This window comes from Diadema antillarum, unplaced genomic scaffold (genome assembly GCF_040938485.1).
Source record: "Diadema antillarum isolate AM-2024a unplaced genomic scaffold, OU_Dant_1.0 seq00000264_RagTag, whole genome shotgun sequence".
In the NCBI taxonomy this organism is placed as follows: domain Eukaryota; kingdom Metazoa; phylum Echinodermata; class Echinoidea; order Diadematoida; family Diadematidae; genus Diadema; species Diadema antillarum.
Genome location: NW_027271302.1, coordinates 1,363,271 through 1,385,772, shown reverse-complemented (window position 1 = coordinate 1,385,772; position 22,502 = coordinate 1,363,271). Strand labels below are relative to the sequence as shown.

The 22,502-nt window shown below is 39.8% G+C and overlaps 1 protein-coding gene across 1 annotated transcript; it reads left to right on the top strand.

Moving 5' to 3' along the window:
* Nucleotides 1–4,113: 4,113 nt before the first annotated feature.
* On the top strand, nucleotides 4,114–21,446 carry LOC139729813 (receptor-type tyrosine-protein phosphatase eta-like). Its single transcript, XM_071640739.1, has 6 exons — nucleotides 4,114–4,225; nucleotides 11,397–11,480; nucleotides 15,519–15,827; nucleotides 16,432–16,710; nucleotides 20,109–20,405; nucleotides 20,941–21,446. Exons 1-6 carry the CDS (start codon nucleotides 4,138–4,140, stop codon nucleotides 21,252–21,254), a joined length of 1,371 nt encoding a protein of 456 aa, XP_071496840.1. The 5' UTR covers nucleotides 4,114–4,137; the 3' UTR covers nucleotides 21,255–21,446.
* Nucleotides 21,447–22,502: the final 1,056 nt, after the last annotated feature.

Here is a 22,502-nt window from a genome sequence, read left to right as displayed (position 1 = left end):
AGTCCCTGTTGCCATTTTGGAAATAAAAGTTTGCCCTTCAATTTCCACTAAATGATAATAATAATATTAATATGATCATGCATAAACAATCACGTATAGGTATCATCTCGAAACTGGAACGGTTAGTAAGGTCGTTCAATGGTCGTTCGTGGAATTTGAGAACGTAAAGAAAAAAATTCTTTATGGTACTTACACTGTCATGAGCCCTTTATCAAGTTCTTTTTCATGTTCATTTTTTTTTCTCTGACGAATCAAAAGATGTTGGAAAGCTTTTTGTATGAAATTGTAAAGCAAGTTTGCGACAATTAAGCAGCCTACGTCTTATATTTCATGTGATGACAACATGACATACATATGCATGCAAATGATAAGTGTCTGTATGCGTGTGTTTGCTTGTGAACAAACCATAATGGCTCCTTTTTTTTCTATCTAAGGTACTGCCCCTCCTCAGCCAATAAAGCGTTTTCATTTTGAATATGTCGATTTTGAATGCTTATGTGCCAAGAGTTTCCTACAGGCCTAAATGTATAGACCAGTACCGGAATGAGGAAGATTTACATAGACTTGACCTTATTTTCCGTCGTCTCATCACATCTGTTTCCGCAGACATCTGTATAGAGCGATAGGGGGTTTCCCTGACAGTTCCCCTTACAACTAGTGTTACGTTAATTGTCTGTCTCCATCCATCCCGTGAGTCACCCTTGTGACAGCGCATACTGTGTCATGACAACAACAACAACAACAACAGCAGCAGCTGCAGCAGCAGCAGTTGCAGCAGCAACAACAGAAACAACAACAAATGCTATTGTCATGATTGTAACCTATCGTATAAAGTACCCAAAATGGCTGCATCGTGGCAGTATAATGTTGCGAAAGATTAAGTTCCTCAATTCCAAGGACCTACCAGTCTTTGTTTCTGGTCCATTATATACGGATAAGTTATGTTTTACTATCGATCCTAGTCTCGCCAGAGACATCCTTCCTTTGTATCTGATCATTACCGAAAATAATGCGCAACTACCGCAAATTACAAGACAATGAACCGACATCAAATTCAGAGTAGGCTTTCCAGACCACTTCATATATGGCGTGAATGATTCCTTAAACTTTGATCTGTGAATGTTTAATTTCTTCGTGAAGATATTCTGAACCCCGTTTGTAAAAACAGGACGATCTCATTCATTTTGAAGAGAGCAGTTTTCAAGGAAAGTCCTACTTTTGTTCTACGGCGATTAATGATCAATAGACATCATCAGATCAAACAAAAAGGGAGGGTATATATATATATATATATATATTGTAATATGTTATCATATATACAGTATAATCAAATAGCTTATCTTTCTAGGTGTTAGCACAGAGGAACATAGATTTCACTTCGTCGAAAGATTATTACTTCGTCTCATCATCCGAAAACAGAAGTTGATTAGGGCGCGTTCATACGGCGCACGGTATGGCAACGGTCTGGGTTTTTGCTATGGTGCACCAAAAGGAACCATGTCTGGTTCTGTTCAAAAAGATTCAGTAATTTGATACAAAATCACCCAAAATGTTATTCTCATTTCAAATGTCAAAATCAAGAGCAACAAAATCAACAGTTATAGAAAATTAATTTTGTAACAAAATTATTAGCGGGGAAGTGATATTGTAACAGAACCAGACATGGTTCTTTTTGGCTCAACATATAAAAAACCCGCCCCGTTGCCATTACCGTACTCGGTGTAAACGGTCCTCTCTCTCTCTCTCTCTCTCTAGTCACATCTATGGATAACTTTCTGTCAACTCTATTTTACAGCCCAAATTTGAATCTGGTGTGGACGTGAAAGAAGACGGACTGCTCCGAAATTGTAAACACGCGGCCATCTGATTTGACAAGTGTTTGACAGGGTAAAACAGTAAATATTTTGCCATATGACTTGTCTTTAGTCGATTTTATGGGCTTTACTGGAGGAAAATCAATGGTTACAAACAGTTAAGAGGTTAAAACACATTGTATTTTTAATGATTAGCTTCGCATTCTACTTGTTGAATACATAAACGAATGAAATAAGAGCCAATTTAGAAAATGTAAATAAAAAGATGTTTATAAGACTATAGTTTTTACAACATCTCATCAAAGTTTGAACATTTTTCTTTGAACATTTTATGCATAAGGTATCTTACAAATAACAAGTTGTATAAAAAAGGCCTGTTGATTTCAGTTCTATTATATTAGGTAAACATACACACTGTCGTGGAGAGATATATGTTTAGTGTAGAAAGAATGGGGACTAATAGCTGAATTAATACACGTTTCTTCAAGCTTGAATGGTTAGACAATTTACGCTATTGTAAGGTATATAACAGATCATTAGCTCCATATGAAAAATGTCCGTTGATTAGGTAAATATATAACTACATGACTGTCATGGAAAGGCGGATGAGGTTTGGTTAAGGTATGGAGACTAATAGCTTGATAAAGGTAATTAAGAAACCTCACGCTCCAAGTTCTTAAAAAGTATAAAGATTAAAGGAAATGTGAAGATAGTATCACATTTCATATTTCTAGGAAAATGAAAGCGCATTTGATTTACCTCCGTCAAAAGGCATGGAATGAGAATTACCTTCAAGATAGGGCCTAAAGTTGAGGTCTTCATTTATTTTTTGGGTGATATTTACACCTACTTATTTTGGCAAAAGATTTTATTTTTACTTACAAAACACTGCAGCTGAATCTGATGCAAGTTACTAAGCGCAGTGCATATGTAATATATGTTGTAGTTTCTCAACGAAGATTCTTAAGCAGTGCACTCTGGAATCGAATTCAAACCAGTCACAGGGTTTTAATAATAACAAGAGTGTCACGGCGGAATTTACTTATTCACCCATTTCCAATGTGTCATATTTGGCACATATGGATTGTCGGAAGTTTGGTTGAGGTAGTCAAAACAAAACAGAACAGACAGACAGGTATCTCCATCCTGTATTAGGTTCCAGACATATGAATTAATATAAACATGACTCTTTGACCAGGAAGGAAGTCTTGCGAGCCAAGTTCTGGAGTATAGAAACCGGTAGCAACGGAGAGCAACGCTAGTAACCACAACCTATCGAATGCATTTACATGTATTTTACATTTACATTTCAATGACAATTTCAATTTTTTAGTCCATTAGGAAATCCTTTTCATTTCAAGTCTTAAACTTACAAACATCAAAAACGTTGAAACAAAAATGTGATTTAAATCATAAGATATCCAGCATATATCAACATATGCACTACCATCAAATTTGAGGATTTTTAACGTAAAAATGCGTACATGTGTTTGTCTGTTTGCTTGTTAATGTGTGTGCGTGTGTGTGTGGGTGTGATTGCCTGTGTAAATGATTGCATGATTTGCACACTTGCAAAAGGGGATGTCTTGTGGATATTATGATTACATATAAACATACACACGGTGATCAAAGGCTTATTACATCTATCCGGCTGGAGAGTGTTAAGAAGCGATTAACATGGAATTAATTGAAAATATACTGGCTAGAAACAAATTCGTCGTCGTCTACAGGTGTGATTGGCGTCTTTGAAAGGGCTCGGTAAATCAGTATCAATGGATCTTGAGAGCATCAGTGTCCGTTTTACTGTTTGAAGAAGAATTTTCCATCAGTGTTAAATATACGTTTCTTCACTTTTTTATATTCAACAGGAAATGTTTGATTCTTAGCTACTGATTGCAAATTTAAAACAATTATTGCATCCTACTTTTGAAACATACGACTTGCTTATTTTCCAACTTGTACGCTAAAAGTTAAACGCTTCCTTTAATAGCAAGTCTACAATGGAGACAATGCCAACGCCGGATATACCAAATCGTTTCTGAAAACCAAAAGAAGAGAATCCTTTCCTCACGCCAGTCCGCCAATGGAATTGACATATTATTACCACATTTGACACAAGGAAGTAGACATACATTTGCCAAGAATCCGCCTTTGACAGACGGTGAATTCAAATTGCCCACACGCGACTCACGAAGGACAGAGACAGTCGCAGTCTGCCAAAGTTTCACTACGGAGCAGACCGTCTATCAGCTTGGTGAAGTGAAACAATTTGTTGGATTTATCCTTTCAAAAATCTCAGTATTCTCTTTTTGTGTCCATCCACATGATGACAGGGATGGACCTAATACGAGACTGGCGTGGTGTGTGGATTCTCACCTTACTTGCCACACTCTTCACCTGTACGCTAGCACGTAAGTCCTCTCAACATCTCTATGACATGTCTGTGTTTGACAACTCTGCAGAGAGACACCAGTGTATACCACTCTCTGTATTGAAAAAGTCAAATCTTTAAGAAACAATGTTGGGCATCCAAAGTTTACTTGCCTCTTCAAAGAACGATCTTCCCGTAAAAGTTTTGATTTATTTACTCGATGAATACTATTTTGAAGTTTGCCGTATTTTTTTTTTTGTCTGATCTCATAAGATCAAATAAAGAATCATATATCTGCACACAAACGACATTATATCATCGAGTGCTTTTAGAGCATAATAAATGCTCCCATCTTTCAAACGTGAATTAACGACTGTCGGTCAATGAAAAAAAAAATACAAAATGTGAATTGCCTATTCATACAATGAGGGAATTCTCTCTGTTTGTAAATAAGAAAATTACTTAAAGAAAAATTAGTAAGAAGTGATCATATTATATCTCGATTATGGTAAGAGCTGCAACAAGTTGCTTGAGTATGCGCTCACAGCACGTTGCTTCTAATCTTACACACTGCACATTTTCGTATTGTAAGGATAATAATGTCAAAAATGAAGAACAATATTACAGTTAAAGGACAAGTTCACCTTCATAAACATAAGGATTGAGAGAATGCAGCAATAGTAGAACACATCAGTGAAAGTTTGAGGAAAATTAGACAGTCAATGCAAAAGTTATGAATTTTAAAAATTTTTGCGTAGGAACTGCTGGATGAGGAGACTACTACAGCTTGTGATGTCATATGTGTACAACAGTATAAAGGAAATATTAAAAAAAAATCAACATATTTTCACTTTTTCGCATGATAAAAGAGCACTTGACTTGCCTCTTTCTAAAGGCAGGGGGAATAATATTACCCATAACATTTATTATGTTAGTAACGAGTCATGGGAATGTGCACTTTTTTCAAACGATGAAATTTTGTGAAATTCTCTTTATGTTTTCCTTATATTGTTGTACTCATGTGACATCATACGCAGCGGTGACTGCACAAAAATTTCAAAAATTCATAATTTTCGAACGGATTGTCTGTTTTTCCTCAAACTTTCAATGATATGTTCTACTAATATTGCTACATTCTCTCAATCCTTATGTTTATGAAGGTGAACTTGTCCTTTAACAATCCACTTTTTATGCAACATTGATTATATATGTGAAGTTCGTGCTATTTTGACTCAGATTTGGGGCGGAAATGGATAAGATGCTATCTAAAATATTCCTGTCGATAATTTTGGTGCATATTAAATATCATTTTTGTTCAAAAATTGTCACAAATAATATTTCCCGATTGAACTTCAAATGACCACAAAACAAATAACGTAAAATTCTCCTTTGTTGTTTCACTCTGGCCAAAACACAGGCTAAGAGACTCGGCTTCAGACTAGCATTCTGTACATTTTCATGACGCAAGGCCGTGTTACTCTCGAAGTTTCTGTAGATATGACCTGCGAGTCAAACGCGACATATCTTCTAGACATTATGTCATAATGGACATGATAAGTGAGTTGATTTATTCACTCACTTGGAATTACGAATCACGTATGAATAAAAGAAATATGAGATGTTCGAATATAGAAACATATCAAATGTACATGCAACAAAAGGGAAACTTAATAGCGCAACTGCTAAGTGGGTTAAGTTACAGTTACGAATGTATAGTCATTAAAGGGGACATGTCCACCTTCATATACTGTACATGAGGATTGACTGAAAGCAGCATTATTTGTAGAATGCATCAGTAAAAGTTTGAGGAAAATTGGACAATCCGTTCCAAAGTTATGGATTTTTAAAGTTCTGCGCAGTCACTGCTGGATGAGAAGACTACTACAGTGTGTGATATGATGTCACATGGTAGCAACAATATAAGGAAATGTAAACAGAATTTCCCAAATTTTTTTAATTATAGTAAAAAGTACACATTTCCTCTACTTGTCACTGGTGTATGTTCAGGGTAATATCATTACCCCTACATTCTAAAAGAGGCAAGTCAAGTGTTCTTATATTATGCAAGAGAAGTGAAAACATGTTTTTTTCTTTATATTTTCTTTATATCGTTGTACACTTGTGACATCACAAGGTATGTAGTTTTCTCATCCAGCAGTGACTGAGCAGAAACTTAAACGGATTATCCGATTTTCCTCAAACTCTCACTTATAGGTTCTACCAATAACGCTGCATTCATTTAATCCACATGTCTATAAAGATGGACTTGTCCTTTAATAAAAAATCATATCAACTCCTAAAGCAAAAACAAACAAACAAACAAACAAACAAACAAAGCAAAACAAAATCTTGTTTACACGCTGCACACAAAATAGACGGAATATTGACCTACATGCGTCAAGATAATTATTCTGTTAATGAGTTAATGTCTGTCGGTGCACGGAAAAGTCAAAGTTGAATAAATGCCACTGTGCAATGAATGTCACATTTAGATAAAGAATGGTTTATGTAATAGTGACGTAGTTTTATTCTGTTATATGTATATGCAACCATGGTTTCCTTGTAAAAGAACCCCCCCCCAAAAAAAAAAAAATCAAACAAACCAACAACAAAAAATTTAACCTCGAAAACACGGCACATTCTGATACACAGGCATGGATTGTTTTTCCAATCTGCATTTCTAATTTCCCCGAATCAAAACTGTCAGCAGCCACCTGCCATAAGGCTTGAGCTTTTGAACAATTCCTAAATACGTGTTAATACCACTCATGTAATTTGATTTAAAAAAAAGATAACACAGATTATGTTCATAACACATAAGAAGAAGATGCTCCTATGTATAAATTCCCTCATACAATAACTTGAATCGAGCATTTCTTCTTTCTGGCAAATTGACCATGCGTAAACAGCGTCCGTAGAGCGCGCGTCTTCAAAAATAATGGTAATAATAATGAAATAAAATAATGAATAACTATTACCCGCGAATTGCATGCAGCTTGCCTCTATCAATCGGGTCACAGTCACGCTAGGCATGATGGGATGCAAGGCGGTAATTTCTTGAGGCGAATTCACTATAGTTACGTCCTTATCTTCAAGAATAAGCGAACTTCGAGGATAAGCATGTAGTAATGTAGGCCTATGGGGCTCCAACTGTCGTATATGGTCCCTTCCGTCAAGAAATTTTAGGAATGGTGAGTTGGCTCAGCCGGTAGCGCGTCTGCCTCACGATCACGCTGCCCGGGTTCGAACCCGAGTCTGGACTGAGCAATGTTGTGTGTAAGCATACCGTCCCCTCTAGCAAGAGGTAAAAGACTTTGTCCCTCGGATAGGTCATAAAATGGAGGTCCCGTGTATGAGAGAGCAACAACTCATGCACGTAAAAGATCCCGCTTCATTCATTCATCGCAAAGAGCAGCGTGTTTAACCCGGTGAAGTGGTCCCACCTCACATCCAACTGGACCCCACGGAAGACCAGCTTAACGTAGCTGAATATGGGTTATCCAGCCATCTTCTCAGATGGAAAATGAACAAACAAACAAACAAATTTTCTGAGTTTGAGTAGAGAAATTTTGGGAGCGTAACTTTCAAATTAGCGCGCTAATTTGAATTCACACTATCAAATCGCGCGTTATTTCGTCATCGGGTAAGGTAATTCCAAGTTCGAGATTCTGAAAAAAAGGGCGCTATTTCGAAACATCGGGCTGTCAACGAGTGTCGTTGCACTAGCACTCGGAGAAAGCGTTTCCAACTGGCCAAACTTGTTTCAACAGCTATCAGTTCTCTAAATGTAGACACACAAATCCCACTGGTGCACTTGAATTGTGCCTTTGATATTCGATATTTGAAGTCGAAGTCTTTCTGACCAATCTGAAGGGTAATTCTGAAATTTTTATGACAATGCTGGTATATCTTACTACTTCATTTATTAAATGAACTGAAACATGATTATAAAAGAAGAGTCTACTCCGTCAGGAAAAAAAAATGTGCAAAAGTACCCTCTTAGGAAAGCCGATTCTCACTTTTCTGCTAGATTCCGGCAAATTATCTTACAAATTATAATATTGTTCTTTATAAATGAAATTGTCAGATTAGTGGCTAGATCGATAATCCTGAACACTCAATGAATACTTTCCCAAAAGCGAAGACATAGGCCTAATTGTCCTGCAGAGGGATGTGCTGTGCGGAGTGTTGTAGCAGGCGCCTGTTGCGATGTGAGCTCCTGTGAAGCTATAATATGTAGAGGTGCAGGTGCAGGTGTAGGTGTGCCTCTCATTACAGCATCTGGAGGGTTATAAGGGGGTGGTGACATCTGTCTATAATGACAGATAGGGCTGCACTTCTAAACAGCATCAAAGTACCCGGTATTACCAAGGCCTGCAGATCGGGGGGGGGGGGGGAAGGGGCGCGCACACACACACACACACAAACTATTTTGCACAATACATTGGAATACATAGGGTTTTGCGTGTTAGTTGAGGAAAGGAAGCCCGGAAGTGGCACCAGAAATATGAACTGCCCCCCCCCCCCCCCCCCCCCCCACACACACACAATCGTTTAAAAACATGGCGCCGGCCGTGTTGCTACATTGGTTAGAAGAGTGTTCCAAATTCTTCTGGCTCAGGGGTAAAAACCGTAAAGATGGCACATGACTCTGGAATAACGGTTGGGCGCATGACAGTTCCTTGTGTTGTTCTGCACTGTGTTTGTCTCCTCTGCCATAGCTATGTTGACAAGACCGTAGTGAACCATATAGAACACTTCACACTAATGGAGGAGGCGATGATGTCTTAGAGTATTCAAACCAAGAGAAGAGAGGATAGAACTTACACTAGATTCCTATGAGTAGTCATGGAACACAAACCCGGCTGCTTGGCAGTGAATATTTTCTAGGATTAGGCTATACTTCTAGGTATGTGAATTCCAGGTGCAAATTCAATATTCAAGCTGAGGACTCACAAGTTGTTGTATGCTGCTATCATCGCCTTCTTGTCGCATTTGCCTCATGTTCTCCGGATAATGCCAAAGGTCTCGAGGCCTTTACCTGGTTTCTGAATGTGTGCATCCCAGCTCAAATCGTTGGCGGCCGTGACCCACATGGTATACTTCAAGGCAGGTTTTTGTCTTCGGTACCTCTCGTCCATGTATGGTGTGGGTGTACGACATAAAACGGCGACTTTTTGTCACAACAGTTGAGTCTGTATTACTGTATGGAGCAGAGACGTGGACACTTACAGCCAGACAAGAGAAAGCATTGGACGGAGTGTACACACGCATGCTCAGGATAGCCCTTAATGTGTCATGGAGTGATTACGTTAGAAATGATGATTTGTATGGTACATTGCCAAAGGTGTCTGACAAAGTGCGTGAGAGAAGGATGCGATTAGCGGGACACTGTGTGCGACACCCTGAGCTATCTGCGAATTCCCTCGTACTCTGGGAACCTAAACAGGGAACTGCAAAACGAGGGAGACGTAAGGCCACTTTAATCAGTGTCCTGAAGAAGGATGCAGGCCTTGAAAGCATTAATGACCTACGGACAGTCATGTTAAATAGAGAGGTTTGGAGGCGCAACTTTGTTTATGGAACCCGAGTTGGCATCGGCTGAAGCAAGTACATATTATAGCAAGTACATGCCCTCGAATAAGTAGTAGTATGGTGTGGGAGCATCCCAGAGGAGCATGCCATTGCTTTACGTGTGAGGTGATGTCAGGTGTGCACATTCATTGATGTTGAGGGCCATGTCCACAAAGTCTCTGTCCATTGCTAGAGTAAACGGGTCTTTTGGGAGGAAATCCTAATCATCTCGATTTGATGCATCGGTAAACAACACAATCGTCAGCGAAGATGCCATTGATGTACATCTGGAAATGGGTCTGCCGGAGGAGCAACCCTTGAGCACTCCAGAGAGGACGTCAGCAGCTGAGGAAGAAGAACCATTGGTGGCAGTAGTCTGGGACCTTCTCCTGACGGAAAACTCTGGATCTAGAACAGAGTGCTGCCACGTATACCATAGAAGTCCAATTTGTAGATGAGCTTACGATGGACAACCATAGCAAATGCTAAAGTCAAGGAATAAGGAATCAGTCTAGTATTGCTGATTCATTGTTGAGGCTCAGTCATGAATAGGTTCATTTAGTTGGATTCACGAGACAGGTGTTGTCTAAAGCCATGTTAGTTCTTCATGGGGGATGTCATTAACGGCAAGATGTCTAGATACATGACTTAGAATGAGATGTTCCATTATCTTGCTGCACAAGCATGTTAGTGACATTGGCCGATAGTTGTCTGGATTACTTTTATCGCCAGATTTGTAAATACGGGCAATCCTATTAATTTTTCTTCCATTCCTGGGGCAGATATTCAATTTCACATGACTGCTTGATAAGATGCATGATAATAGACGATAGCTTTTCAGCATTGTCATGAAACATTCTGGTTGGTAATCCGTCCTGTCCATTTGTATTTTTGGTTTTGCTGAGTTGCTTCCGCTGTTTCAGGAGGCCAAATTCCCTGACTTCAACATTTTCAGTTGAGTCAAATCGGGAATGACATGCCCAGTCGAGTAACTTTGACTTCTATTCCATCTTTTTTTTTCTTTGCCCAATTTCCAGGGGCCGCGGATTCAGGAATTCCGTAAAGGGGTGGGGGAGCCAAGCAGTTTACATTTCTGGTGCCACCTCCGGGTTTATTTAACTGACAAGTAAAAAAAAAACAAGAAGTCTTGACTGTGTGTTTTGTTTTGTTTTGTTTTTTGTTCTCGTGCCACTAAAAAAAGAAATAAGGCTGAGTGCAATAGAATCGACTGACAATGATGGTTTCTTAAAAGAAGAAAGAACAAAAAATTAAAGGGGCACGAACCCAAATAAAGAGGAACGCGTTCGGTGCCCCCCCCCCCCTCCGTCACTGATTTCCATTCGCTCATCCTCATACCTTTACCATTATGTATCTCTAATCCTTATAGCAGATAATTATTATGACGGAAAATGTTTACCGTCATAAGACATTTGACTATCTTCCTTCGAGCGAAGCTGGTCAATTATTGTCTTTTTATCTGTGAAGCAGATCTAGTTTGGTACATATACTGCAAAGTGCAGGCTTCAAACATGGGTTCAAAGGTAATGGGACAGTTTAAATCACTCTAATCTTTCGAACCTTCTTGATATAACTAAGTACTATCAACAATGTTTATTTCACCAACTGGCTTGGGACAGGTTGCGCCCTTAACGGCTATGAGGACTGCAGAGGACACCAACAACTGAGAAGACGTCGTCAAGCGTGTACTGAAGAAGATAATGGTAAGAAAGGCAGCGCCTTCTCCACTTTGGGACTTGGGGTCTGTTGCATATTGTTAACATTTGCCAGGACCTTCTTTTCTAGTGTGCGTCGTCCCTATGGAATAGGGTCGATTACTCTCCAAGAGATTGCCAGGCAACCATTCAAACCATTATTCTGAGGAAACCTGCTCAATTACGACAAAATCAATGGGCCGAATGCATAAAACAAGCAATTGCTTGTAAGCAATTGCTTCAAGCGAAAGCACAAGCTCGTGTAGCAAAAGGTCTAGCTCAAGCAATTGCTTAAATCCATATGCATAACCTTTTGCTTGTGCCCATACCTTTTGCTTGTCCCGCACAGGCAATTGCTTGCGTTTTCAACAAAAGGAACGTCACGCCTGTGCGAACACAAGAACAAAGGCGAGTGTGACAACATGTATTTGAAAGGGCATGTGTGTGCGAAACATTTCCTGACATAGCAGTAGAGCTATCAAATGGCACTCATAAATGCGCACACAGACGCACACACACATCAGACTATACACACACACGTACTGGCTGATTCCCATCACTTCTTATAGAGATAGCCCGGATCTGCCAGATCTCACGTGGAGAGAGGTCTCCTTGCTCTCCACCGAAGTCAGACATCTACCTGTTTTTCATCACATTTTGCGTGCTGACCACTGGACTTTCCCTTTGTTGAAATGAAAAAGTTTCTAACACTGCTAAAGAGTAATTTCTTGTAGATTTATACCACTCCTGCACAAGTGTGGTCTTTCTTGTATGAATGTGAAAATGATACTTAAAAGGGAACGTCCAAGTTAAGCAAAAGCTCAAGTTCATTTTCCAGAGCTTGGAAAATCGTAAGCAATTGCTAGCAACAACAAGCAAAAGGTATGTTTTATGCATACGTTTTTAAGCAAACGCTTGGTCTCTAAGCAATTGCTTGCGGGCAGCAAGCAATTGCTTGTGCTTGCTAGCAAAAGCTTCTGCTTGCAAGCAACTACTTGTTCTTATGCATACGGATTCGAGTAAAAGGCTAGCACAAGCAATTGCTAGCGTTTATGCATCCGGCCCAGTATGTCACTTAAATATCTTGTACAAACAGATGTAATATGAACAAAGGTTCGAGATACGATAATGCATGTCATATCATAAGATGATAACATGTGTTTCTTATTCTGGGGCTTGAGCAATTTGTACCGCTTTCTACTTCTTTTGTCACAACTCTAGTTTTTCTCAAGAATAATTCAGTGTCATGGATTGCAGAGAATTCCTATTTTATATCTCCGCTACGAAGTATCACTAAAGGCATGTTTTCGGGTTGTCATCCGTCTGTCCGTCCCCCCCCCCCCCTTCCTTCCATCCATCCTTAATTAATTTTGTGGACAGCAAAACTTAAGAACCGTTTGACGTATCCAAATAAAACTTGGCATGTATGTAGGCCTATGTATGAGTGGACGAAGTTGTGCCTATCAAATTATAATTTCACATGCTCAATGTGTCAAAGGTGAGGGTCAAATTCCTAAAAATTCCCTATTTCCTCCATATCTCCGCAATGCCTGGAGGTATTTTCTTAATGTATGCATGTATTGCCAGATAAGTATTCTTTAGGGAGAGGCCACATGGGGTCAAAGATCAAGAGGTAAAGGTCAAGTGAAATGCCAAATTTTTAACTTTTTCACAGTCTTAGAAATGGTTCAAAGTATCTTAATGAAAGTTAGTGCATATTAATAACTATAGGGCTTTTTACACTTGTAAATTTTTGCTTAGTCCCTTACCAACGGTGGGGCTAGGGGGGGGGGGGGCTTAGCCCCACCGTTGGTACGGGACTATCCTTAGCCCACTTTCTGTTTACAATCGTTTTTGCCAAAGTGGGCTAGCCCCACCGATAGTCTATACTGGCCCTGCAAAATAGCAGGGTTAGCACCGCAATTGCGGTGCCAAGCAAGTGAGTGTAAACAGAACGGAAAAATAATCCGGGGCTAAGCGACGGAGACGAAGTCCAACCCCCACTGACCAATCAGAAACGAGGTAATCAAGGGCTGCCGGTGCGTGCGTGTACGCGTACAGTGCACAGCTTAATCATGAATATTCATGTGGTTTGGATAGTCCGGGGCTAAGAAATACGAGTGTAAAAAGGTCAGTTTTCTCCTTAGCCCCGGACAAGAGATAGTACGGGACTAATTGGCCAGTGTAAAAAGCTGAAAAAATTTGTACGGGACTAACGATAGTCCTGGGTCAGAGAAAGTCCGGGGTTAAGAAACACAAGTGTAAAAAGGGCTTTATATGTATGTACTGACTGAGAGTGATGGGAATTTTTGGGCCATATGGGGTCAAATGTCACGAGTGAAAGTCAGGTCAAATCGAAGAAATTCTTGTATTTTTCATTGCACTCTTTTCCCACACCTTGGGGATTACTCAATATATTTCATTTAATAAAATTAGGTAGGCCTATATGTATATTACTGCACAATGATCCTGTAAGGAAAGGTTTTGGCTATTGGATCAGGACCCCATTTCATAAAAATTTGATATGATATCAACTCTTGCTGAAATGGCAATTGTCATGACAATGACAAGAATCCAGCTTCCTGATTGGCTGTTGCTATGGAAAGTTGCCATTCCAGCAGGAGTAGTCATCCTAACACCATTTATGAAATGGGGCCCAGAAGTTACAGGAAAATGTTCAAATGCAAAAATTTCCCCGCATTTTGAAAATAGTTAACAAGTTATGTAATGACAATGGATGCTACCACTTAGTGATTATTTGAAGAATTGTTGTCCAAGGGGTCAAAGGGCAGGGTAAAAGGTCAGTGAAAACCCTCAAATCCACAAATACTTGCTCTCTTAAATAACCAACCATTCTATCTAGTTCAAGGAAAGTATACTCTCAACACATTTGTGAGAAATATGTCATTTCATTATTACATTTTTTTTTGCCAATCATGTGAAACTGTCATCTCACATTGTCAAGACGTACCCAGACCTATTAGAAGAACCATGTTATGGCGGAGGCATACCAGTTTCCATAGCAGCATTTCTCGTTTAAAGGTCCTGTTTACCTTTGAGAACAGTGATTTAAAAAGATTTCAAAATATAACATTCAATGCATATATTTAGTTCTGTTGTACCACACTACATCCTATCATATAAAATTTTAGCGATAAAGCCTAGAGTATAGGGAGATATCTGTATTTTTCTCAGTAAACCGTAACTGTAAACGGTTTAGTCTGGAAACTTTAAGCTTTGTATATCTAACAATGCTTAACATCGATTTTACCGATTCAAACGTTTACAGTGGTTGTTTCTATCCCTAACTCACATTTTAGAACAATTTTAAAGACAGCCAATCCCTTTTGCATGCAAATTTTTGAAAAATTGGTGAGAACACTTTAGATATTGAAGAAAACACTATTTGGAAACCTCCTGTAAATTTTGAACTCAAGAGGGTTTTTATTTGTTTAGTTAAATTGACCGTTAAGATTTGAATAATTTTTGCGTATTACGCAAAAATTGCAAATTTAAATACTAGTCTTGTTTTACAGACCTGTGTGATGCACTTAGTTGTACATGTAGTTCATGTAAGTGGTGTGTTGTTATTTGCCATTGATAACAAAGTAAGAGAAGTGAATTGTGAATTCTTCTTTTCTGACAGCTTTAACATGCATATCTGTTGTTTGAAGTATATAAGTATCATATCACAACCACAGGATGATTAATGTATGCAGCTGTGCCCAGTACACAGAATACGTTACGGTGAGCGTTTGGTGCATTATTTGAATATTAACGGCTAACAACCTTCAAATATCACAGAAATGTTATAGATTTACAATAGTCTTGTCATTCTGGTGGAATATATCATGTTCTGTGCTATTTGGGAAGGAATGCAAAAGGGAAGGGCCATCTTTAAAGCACTAATGCTGGGTTTTGGTTTCATCTGCAAATGGTAAATTATGCCTTTAACATTATGAGCCTATAGTTGAACAATAACCTCCAATATTCAACAATGTGACAATTTACGGTATTACCGTTAAACCATTCTTTCTTTTTCCGTAGTCCGCTTCGACACAGTTGCTACATATGGAGTCCAAGCGACTCATGCCTTGTTATATTGGACAATGCTTAGGCAAAGTACCAACTGTGCTGTGGGTCACTACAAAGTCACGCTTACACGTATCGAATATCGGGCCTGTCCTTCGTCTTCTATATGGTCCAGAGATGTTACAATCATGGCACAGAGAAGTCCTATGAATGTTACTGGACTGGAACCGTACGCGACGTACAACATCAGAGTCACGGCGGAATCCGCAAATGGTTTTGTCCTCGCGTCAGCAGGAATCATTTCTCTTACCACAGGAACAGCTAGTAAGGAGTATCCATAAAGAAATACTATCTACTTTACCAATGACATCAGTGAAAGTAAGCTACACAAGACTGGAAGTAATCGAATACAGATCTCTGAGAGATCACATTGTCAAAAAGAAATTCAACAATTTCAAGAAAAAAAGGCTTGTCTGTAGGATGCAATAAATCACATTTTACTTGGAACGGAAAAAGGCTGATGTATCTTCCCATCAATTTGCATGAAAGCAGAAAACTGTAATCAATAAGGTACTGAAACTGTTTAAGTTTTAAACCATTGTTTATCGACGTAGGGTCTTACGTGGATTGAATCTGATGAACAAAAAAAAAAAACAACAACAACAGAGTAGTACTTATTTGTTGTGCTTCTCAGTATCCATTTAAGCACATTCGATGAACGCAAGACGATTCCAGACAAACGTGGTAAACTTAATTCCCAACAGAGTGGTAGGCCTACCATGCAGAATGCATTTTTTTTTTCACTGGTGCACTATGTAGGCCGTAATGAAGATTAACATCATGAACATAAATCAATGTGTTTAGCATTAACATACAACAGTCAAACTTATCATATGATAATTTAAAGTGTGTTTCAAAAATTCGACAGCTCCCCCTCCAGTGAACATCACTCGAGTAGAAGAGGGGCCTACTTCTATCACCCTTCATTGGATGCCCATTACATGTGCCAACGTGGGAGGTGACTTCAATTACTACGATGTAAGCCTGGGTGGGAGCCGACATTTAATGTTACAAGGGATGAACACTTCGTCAACACAAGTTCTTGAGCTTGAACCGTGCACTTCCTACCGCCTAGCCATACGTGCCATGGTCTCTGGGAAACTAGGCAGAGAATCTACACAAACTGTTTCTACGACATCGCTATCAGGTAGGTAATATTTAGATATAGGTAGGCTATATTTTGTGCTTGACATTTTTTATTCCAAAGGTTCGTTATTCAGATGGTGCGCTATTCACACAAAATTCGTTATCAACGCAAGTTTCGTTATTCCGAAGGATACGCAGGAGGGTTTGCTTGAAAGAAAATGAAAGGGCATTCGTTATTTCAGAAATGAATTCTTACGTTAATCCGAATGTGGTGTAGGGCTCGTCATTTAAAAAAATGGGAGAGATTTGCTCCGTCAATCCAACAGTTAAAACAGACAAAATGAATATAGTATAATGACTTGCACTTCAGTGTATTGGATGTTCGTTTCTTTGTTTTGGGAATTATCATATTCAATTCCTACATTGAATATTTTACATTTCGGAGTAACGGACCTTCATGATCGGATGAAAACAACATCTTGTCACTTTCGAACCATGGCACCAGAACCAGAAACTCGGAATTGAACCTTCAGAATATAGCGATCAGTAATCATTGTAACTGTGTTTGTAATATGCGTGTAAGCAGAGAGTGTGAACAATAAAGGCCGTGTCACACCTTTCCGGGCAAGCTACGCGGGCTTGTTGAGGGAGGATTTTCCGCACGCAGGAGAATTTTCCGCGGGCGGACAAGAATGTTTGCGAGTTTCGCACTTGTTTTTAACCTGCTAGACGCGTGCTACTTACCTTCTACTCGCGTGTTTTCCGTGTGACCTGCGTTAGAGCTTTGAAACCGATCCGTTTTCTGTTACGAGCGACTTATGGGTACTGAGAAGTATCTTCGTTGGAGTAGCCTGCGAGGTGCTGCCGGTAAAGGCCGTGTCACACCTTTCCGGGCAGGTTACGCGGGCTTGTGGCGAAGAGGTAGTTTCCAGCACGTAGAAGATTTTCCGCGGGCGACCAAAATGTTTGCAATTTTAGCACTTGTTTCTTACCTACTAGACGCTTGCTACTTAGCTTCTACTTGCGTGCATTCCGTGTGACCTGCGTGAGACCTTTGAAATCGATCCGTTTTCTGTTACGAGCGACTTATGGGTACTGAGAAGTACCTGTGTTGGACTTGCCTGCGTGGTGCTGCCGGTAAGGGTCTCCTACTGGTGTTCTGCGCGTACCTCTGCGAGCGAACCCCACTACTCACTCGGAGCATGTTCAAGGCCTTGTCATACCGTATCTGAGGAAGTTTTGCGGCTAGACTTGCGGGGAAACAAATTTGCTACCCGGGGCTCTCCGCAGTTGGTCCGCATCTGACAGCTAGTACCTAGCGCGTATCTCGCCTGTAGTTGCCGGAGGTGCTCACGTGCTGGAAGTCCGATTTAACCGCAGCCAAGTTTTGATCATGACCAAAACCCCGTGAGTCGCGGGGATGCCCAGAGAGGTCCACGCAGAACGCCAGTAGGAGGCCCTTAATGCGGCAACACTTCCCAGGCAACTCCCACGCAGGTATACTTCGCAGTCCCCGTATGCGGCCAAGATAATGACATTCTGTGGGACTTCTGCCATTGCTTCAGCGGAATTCCTTCACTTAGTTGTCAGTCCCTACGCGACTGGCACAAAGGTCACACAGTATACCCGCAAGTAGAATTTAAGTAGAACGCGTCCAGCAAGTAAGACACATGCACTGACTCGCCCAAATCCTTGTTCGCCCTCAGATATTTCCGGTATGCTGGAAAATCCCTACACGCAACAAGCCTGCGTAGCTTGCACGGAAAGGTGTGACAGGGCCTAAACATGGGTGCAGGTAAAAAAATTTGCGTGAACACCTCCGGGCGACTACGGGTGAGATACGTGCTAGGTACCACTGTCATGTGAGGGTCATCTACAGGAACCTCCGGGTAGTAAAAATTGTTCTTCTCAAGTCGTACGCAAGGCTTGCCCGGAAAGGTGTGACACGGCCTTAAAGGTCCTATTTACCTTTGGGAACATTGGTTTAAAAAGATGGTCAAGATGTCACAATTGATGCATATGTGTAGGTCTGTTGTATCACAAAACATCCTTCCATGTAAAATTTTTGCAATAAAGCCTAAAACATACGGAAATATTAGTATTTTTCTCAGGAAACCGTAACTGTTTAGTCTGAAAACATTTTTATTTTCGTTACTATTGTTCACATTTTGTGTATTTAACAATACTTTACATCGATAATACGGATTCATATTTTTACAGTGGTTGTTTCCAACCCAAACTCACATCTTAGAACTATTATAAAGCACTAATGCTTGGCTTTTGATTCATCTGGAAATGGTAAAGTATACCTTAAATGAATACAGGAAACATGACGCATGCATAAAAGGTGATCTGCATGATTCGCAATACTTGCGCTAGACAAGATCCTTTGTAATATTTTTATAGATATTGTGATGGGGGAACAAGATTCACGTGTAATTTTATGGGATGTTTATCCTTCGTTGCTTTTCCAGTTATGATGTAAGAACATATGATTTGATGAAATTTGGTGATCATAAAGAGACAAGGGAGAATGAAAATCATTGTAAGGTGAACATTCAAAGAGGAATTATACCCAAATGATATCATGTAAATTGAGTAAGTGCAGCACTATTAGTAGAACACATCAGTGAAGTTGATTGCGGAAGATCTGACAATCCGTTCATGTGATATGAATTTGTAAAGTTTTCATATCGTCATTGCTGGATGAAAAGACACCAACAGTTTGTGACGTCATTCCGAGACAACAATGTTTGGAAACTGTAAAGAAAATCACACGAAATTTCAGATTTCAACAAAAATTACATACATGTATTTCCTCAACTTTTAACGGACATAAGTTAAGGGTTACAGTCATATTCCCTTGCTTTCTGAAAGAGATAAGTAGAGTGTTCCTTGATTGCGCTACAAAAATGGAAATTGTAGCATACTGAGTCCTCTTCTTAGAAGACGATGCGGCTCAGTGCTCAAGACCGAAGATTTTCAATTGTGTGGTCCGTGGTTGGAGTCCGATTATAGGCTAATGACCATGAGCAAAGCACTACTATTAGTTCTTCGATGAGAAATTAAAGCTGTCGATACAGTGGAAGTAAGTATGTAAGGACTTCCTTGGCGATAGCGTTCATTACATCAAAGCATACCCTTTAACCAGTACTGCAGGATTTCAATCGTCAACAAGATCATTATCAATATTGTTGTCGTAAGTTTTAAAGTTCTGATCGATTGTTGTACACGACGGTAAAATTAAGTAGCAAAAGATAACAAGAGTAACGAATGTAATAGGCACACAATATTGACCGTTGATACATGTATGTACGACAGGCAAATCGTCTCTTTCATTCTCAAATCCCTAGAACTAATAACGGTGTTGATTGGACTGGAGAACATGCAAATTCTCATCTAATCCTAGCTATCGTGATGCCTAAGTCATGTTATATCTTACGCGTTTTCTCATGATAGCTTCATTGGTCAATCTTAGAGTTGTTCACGTTAACTCGACGTCTATAAAAGTGAGGTGGACGGAACGAGGGTCATGTCTAAGCCAGAACAGGAAAACTTCAGTGCTGGTGACTTACCAGCTGATAAGAAGAGAATCCTGTCCGAGACACTCGGTGGGCGACACTGAGCAACTAAGCAAAAGCGTAACCGGACGTCGCGTGGTTCTCGCGGGACTTGAACCCTCCTCCACTTACAGAATCACCGTGACTGATGCTAACAACCAATCTACTGAGATAGAGGGAACCACTTCGTCTGGAGGTAAGCAAAATGAAAGATGAAAAAAAAGAAGGTTTTTTGAGACAATTATTTCCGGTACGAAAATAGATAAGAAAAGCCAGAATTATCTGAAAATCTTTCTGTATGACTCACTTTCGTATTCCTCATTTTAATCGAATGCCAAAAACATCCCTGAAAGTGAGACCTTCGTTGCATTTATTCTCTCATATTCTCAAACTAGGAGTTAGAGTAAACCTCTTACAGTCAGATGGGAAAGACTCCCTTCAAGGGTAAAATTTGTATAACGCATTAGTATTTATAGCGTGGTTGCTTATTACCTCAAACCTCTAAATCATACACAATTTTGAATAGACACGATTTGTTGTAATGATCTGTAACACGTATTCATCGTATCAGATTGTTATGGTTACGATAAGAATGAACTTTATAATCTCATAACAGCAAATGGTCACATGTTCATAAATATCTAAATGTTTATGCTTAAAAAGCCAAAAAACAAACCAAACACCAAAAAATGAAGACTCCACATCTTTCTACCGGTTTCGACAATGTTTAGTTTTAGTGGACAGCGCCGAAATCAGTCAGGTAAACTCTACGGCTGTATCAATGAGATGGGTGGTGAGAGGAGGTTGTCCGGACCAGACCAGTACAGCCCAGGTGCGGGTAACCCACCAGCTAATAAGAAGAGAAGCCTGTCCGACCACTGCAGTGTACAATCGGCCGGTGATGGGCCAATACGTCACACAAAGTCATGTGGTTTTGACTGGACTTGAACCCTATGCTACCTATAGGATCAGTGTAGAATCTGCTAGCGTGACTGAAGTCCTCGCGACCACCTCGATCGCAGGTATATTGACATTTGGCTATTGACCTCATGTTACCTCTTCAATATATATATGGCACACACTATGGAAACACGAATAGGCACTGTGTGATACTCAAGCCCACACAACATAACGTTCACATTCGATATCAAACATGGTTGTTGATAAGTACTTCACATGTCACAATTTAATTCATAGTTACGGCACTACCGAAGTTACTTTGAGACGCCTTTGGACACCGTGGTAGTCATGAATGGAATTTATAAACATGGTTACAGTGATTCTTGTAATTAATCTGATTAGTCGAATTTTCTCTGAACTGTTTCATTCATTGCTCTATTCCTATCTTCGAGAGATAATTTTTCAAATGATAGCGTTACCTGACAGCCAGTTTAATGCATTTGACCTTCACTTTCTTCCTACACTGTGTCATCTGACTCGAGAGATCCTCGCTCTGTCGCCAATTTGAGAGCTCAATATTGGAACAAAGACAGTATCACTTTCGTATGGAACAGACCAGGTTGTGAAAACTTACGCGGGAACTTCCAGGGCTACGAATACAAGCTCGTGCAACAGAGCAACCAACGAGTCATCAGTGACGGCCTTGCGACAATCACGTCTAAAACGTTTGACAACCTTATGGCGTGCACCAGCTATGAAGTCCGCCTACGGGTGGTTACCGAGACAGGAGTGGACACGCGATACGGTCAAATGGAAAGCTTCGAGCGATCAACCAGTAATGCAGGTGAACCGATTCAGATGTATCTTACTTTAACAGGGACCGTTCTGATTTTATCTTTATCAATTCTAGATGTGTCTTTACAACAGTGGCGTTGTTTGAGATTTTTTCCCCAATTTTCACGACAACATGAAAATATGGTTTGCATTCCTACGTATAGATTAATAATTTCTGTCAGCAAATAAGGCATAACAATTATAGGTAAAATTTTGTACAGATATTCGATTGTACAGCCTAGATTCGAAGGAAACTTGCAAAAAAAAAAATCTCCCATTAGGCATATTTCATAAGAATTCAAAGGAACTCCAAAATGATGATACTCATGGTAGCGCCAATATCACTGAGGTACCTCGTACATTCAATATCTTTACAGCACCTGGTTTGGCGCAAAACGTCAGCATCAGCCAGCTGACTTCGACAGACGCACAAGTGACCTGGAACAGACCAACCGAGCCGCCTTGTTCTGTGAGTTACTATTATGTAACTCTCTACCTTTTGAACACAGACCTCTGCATTCCTTCTTCATCTGAACACCGGGTCGACAGCGGATGGGTC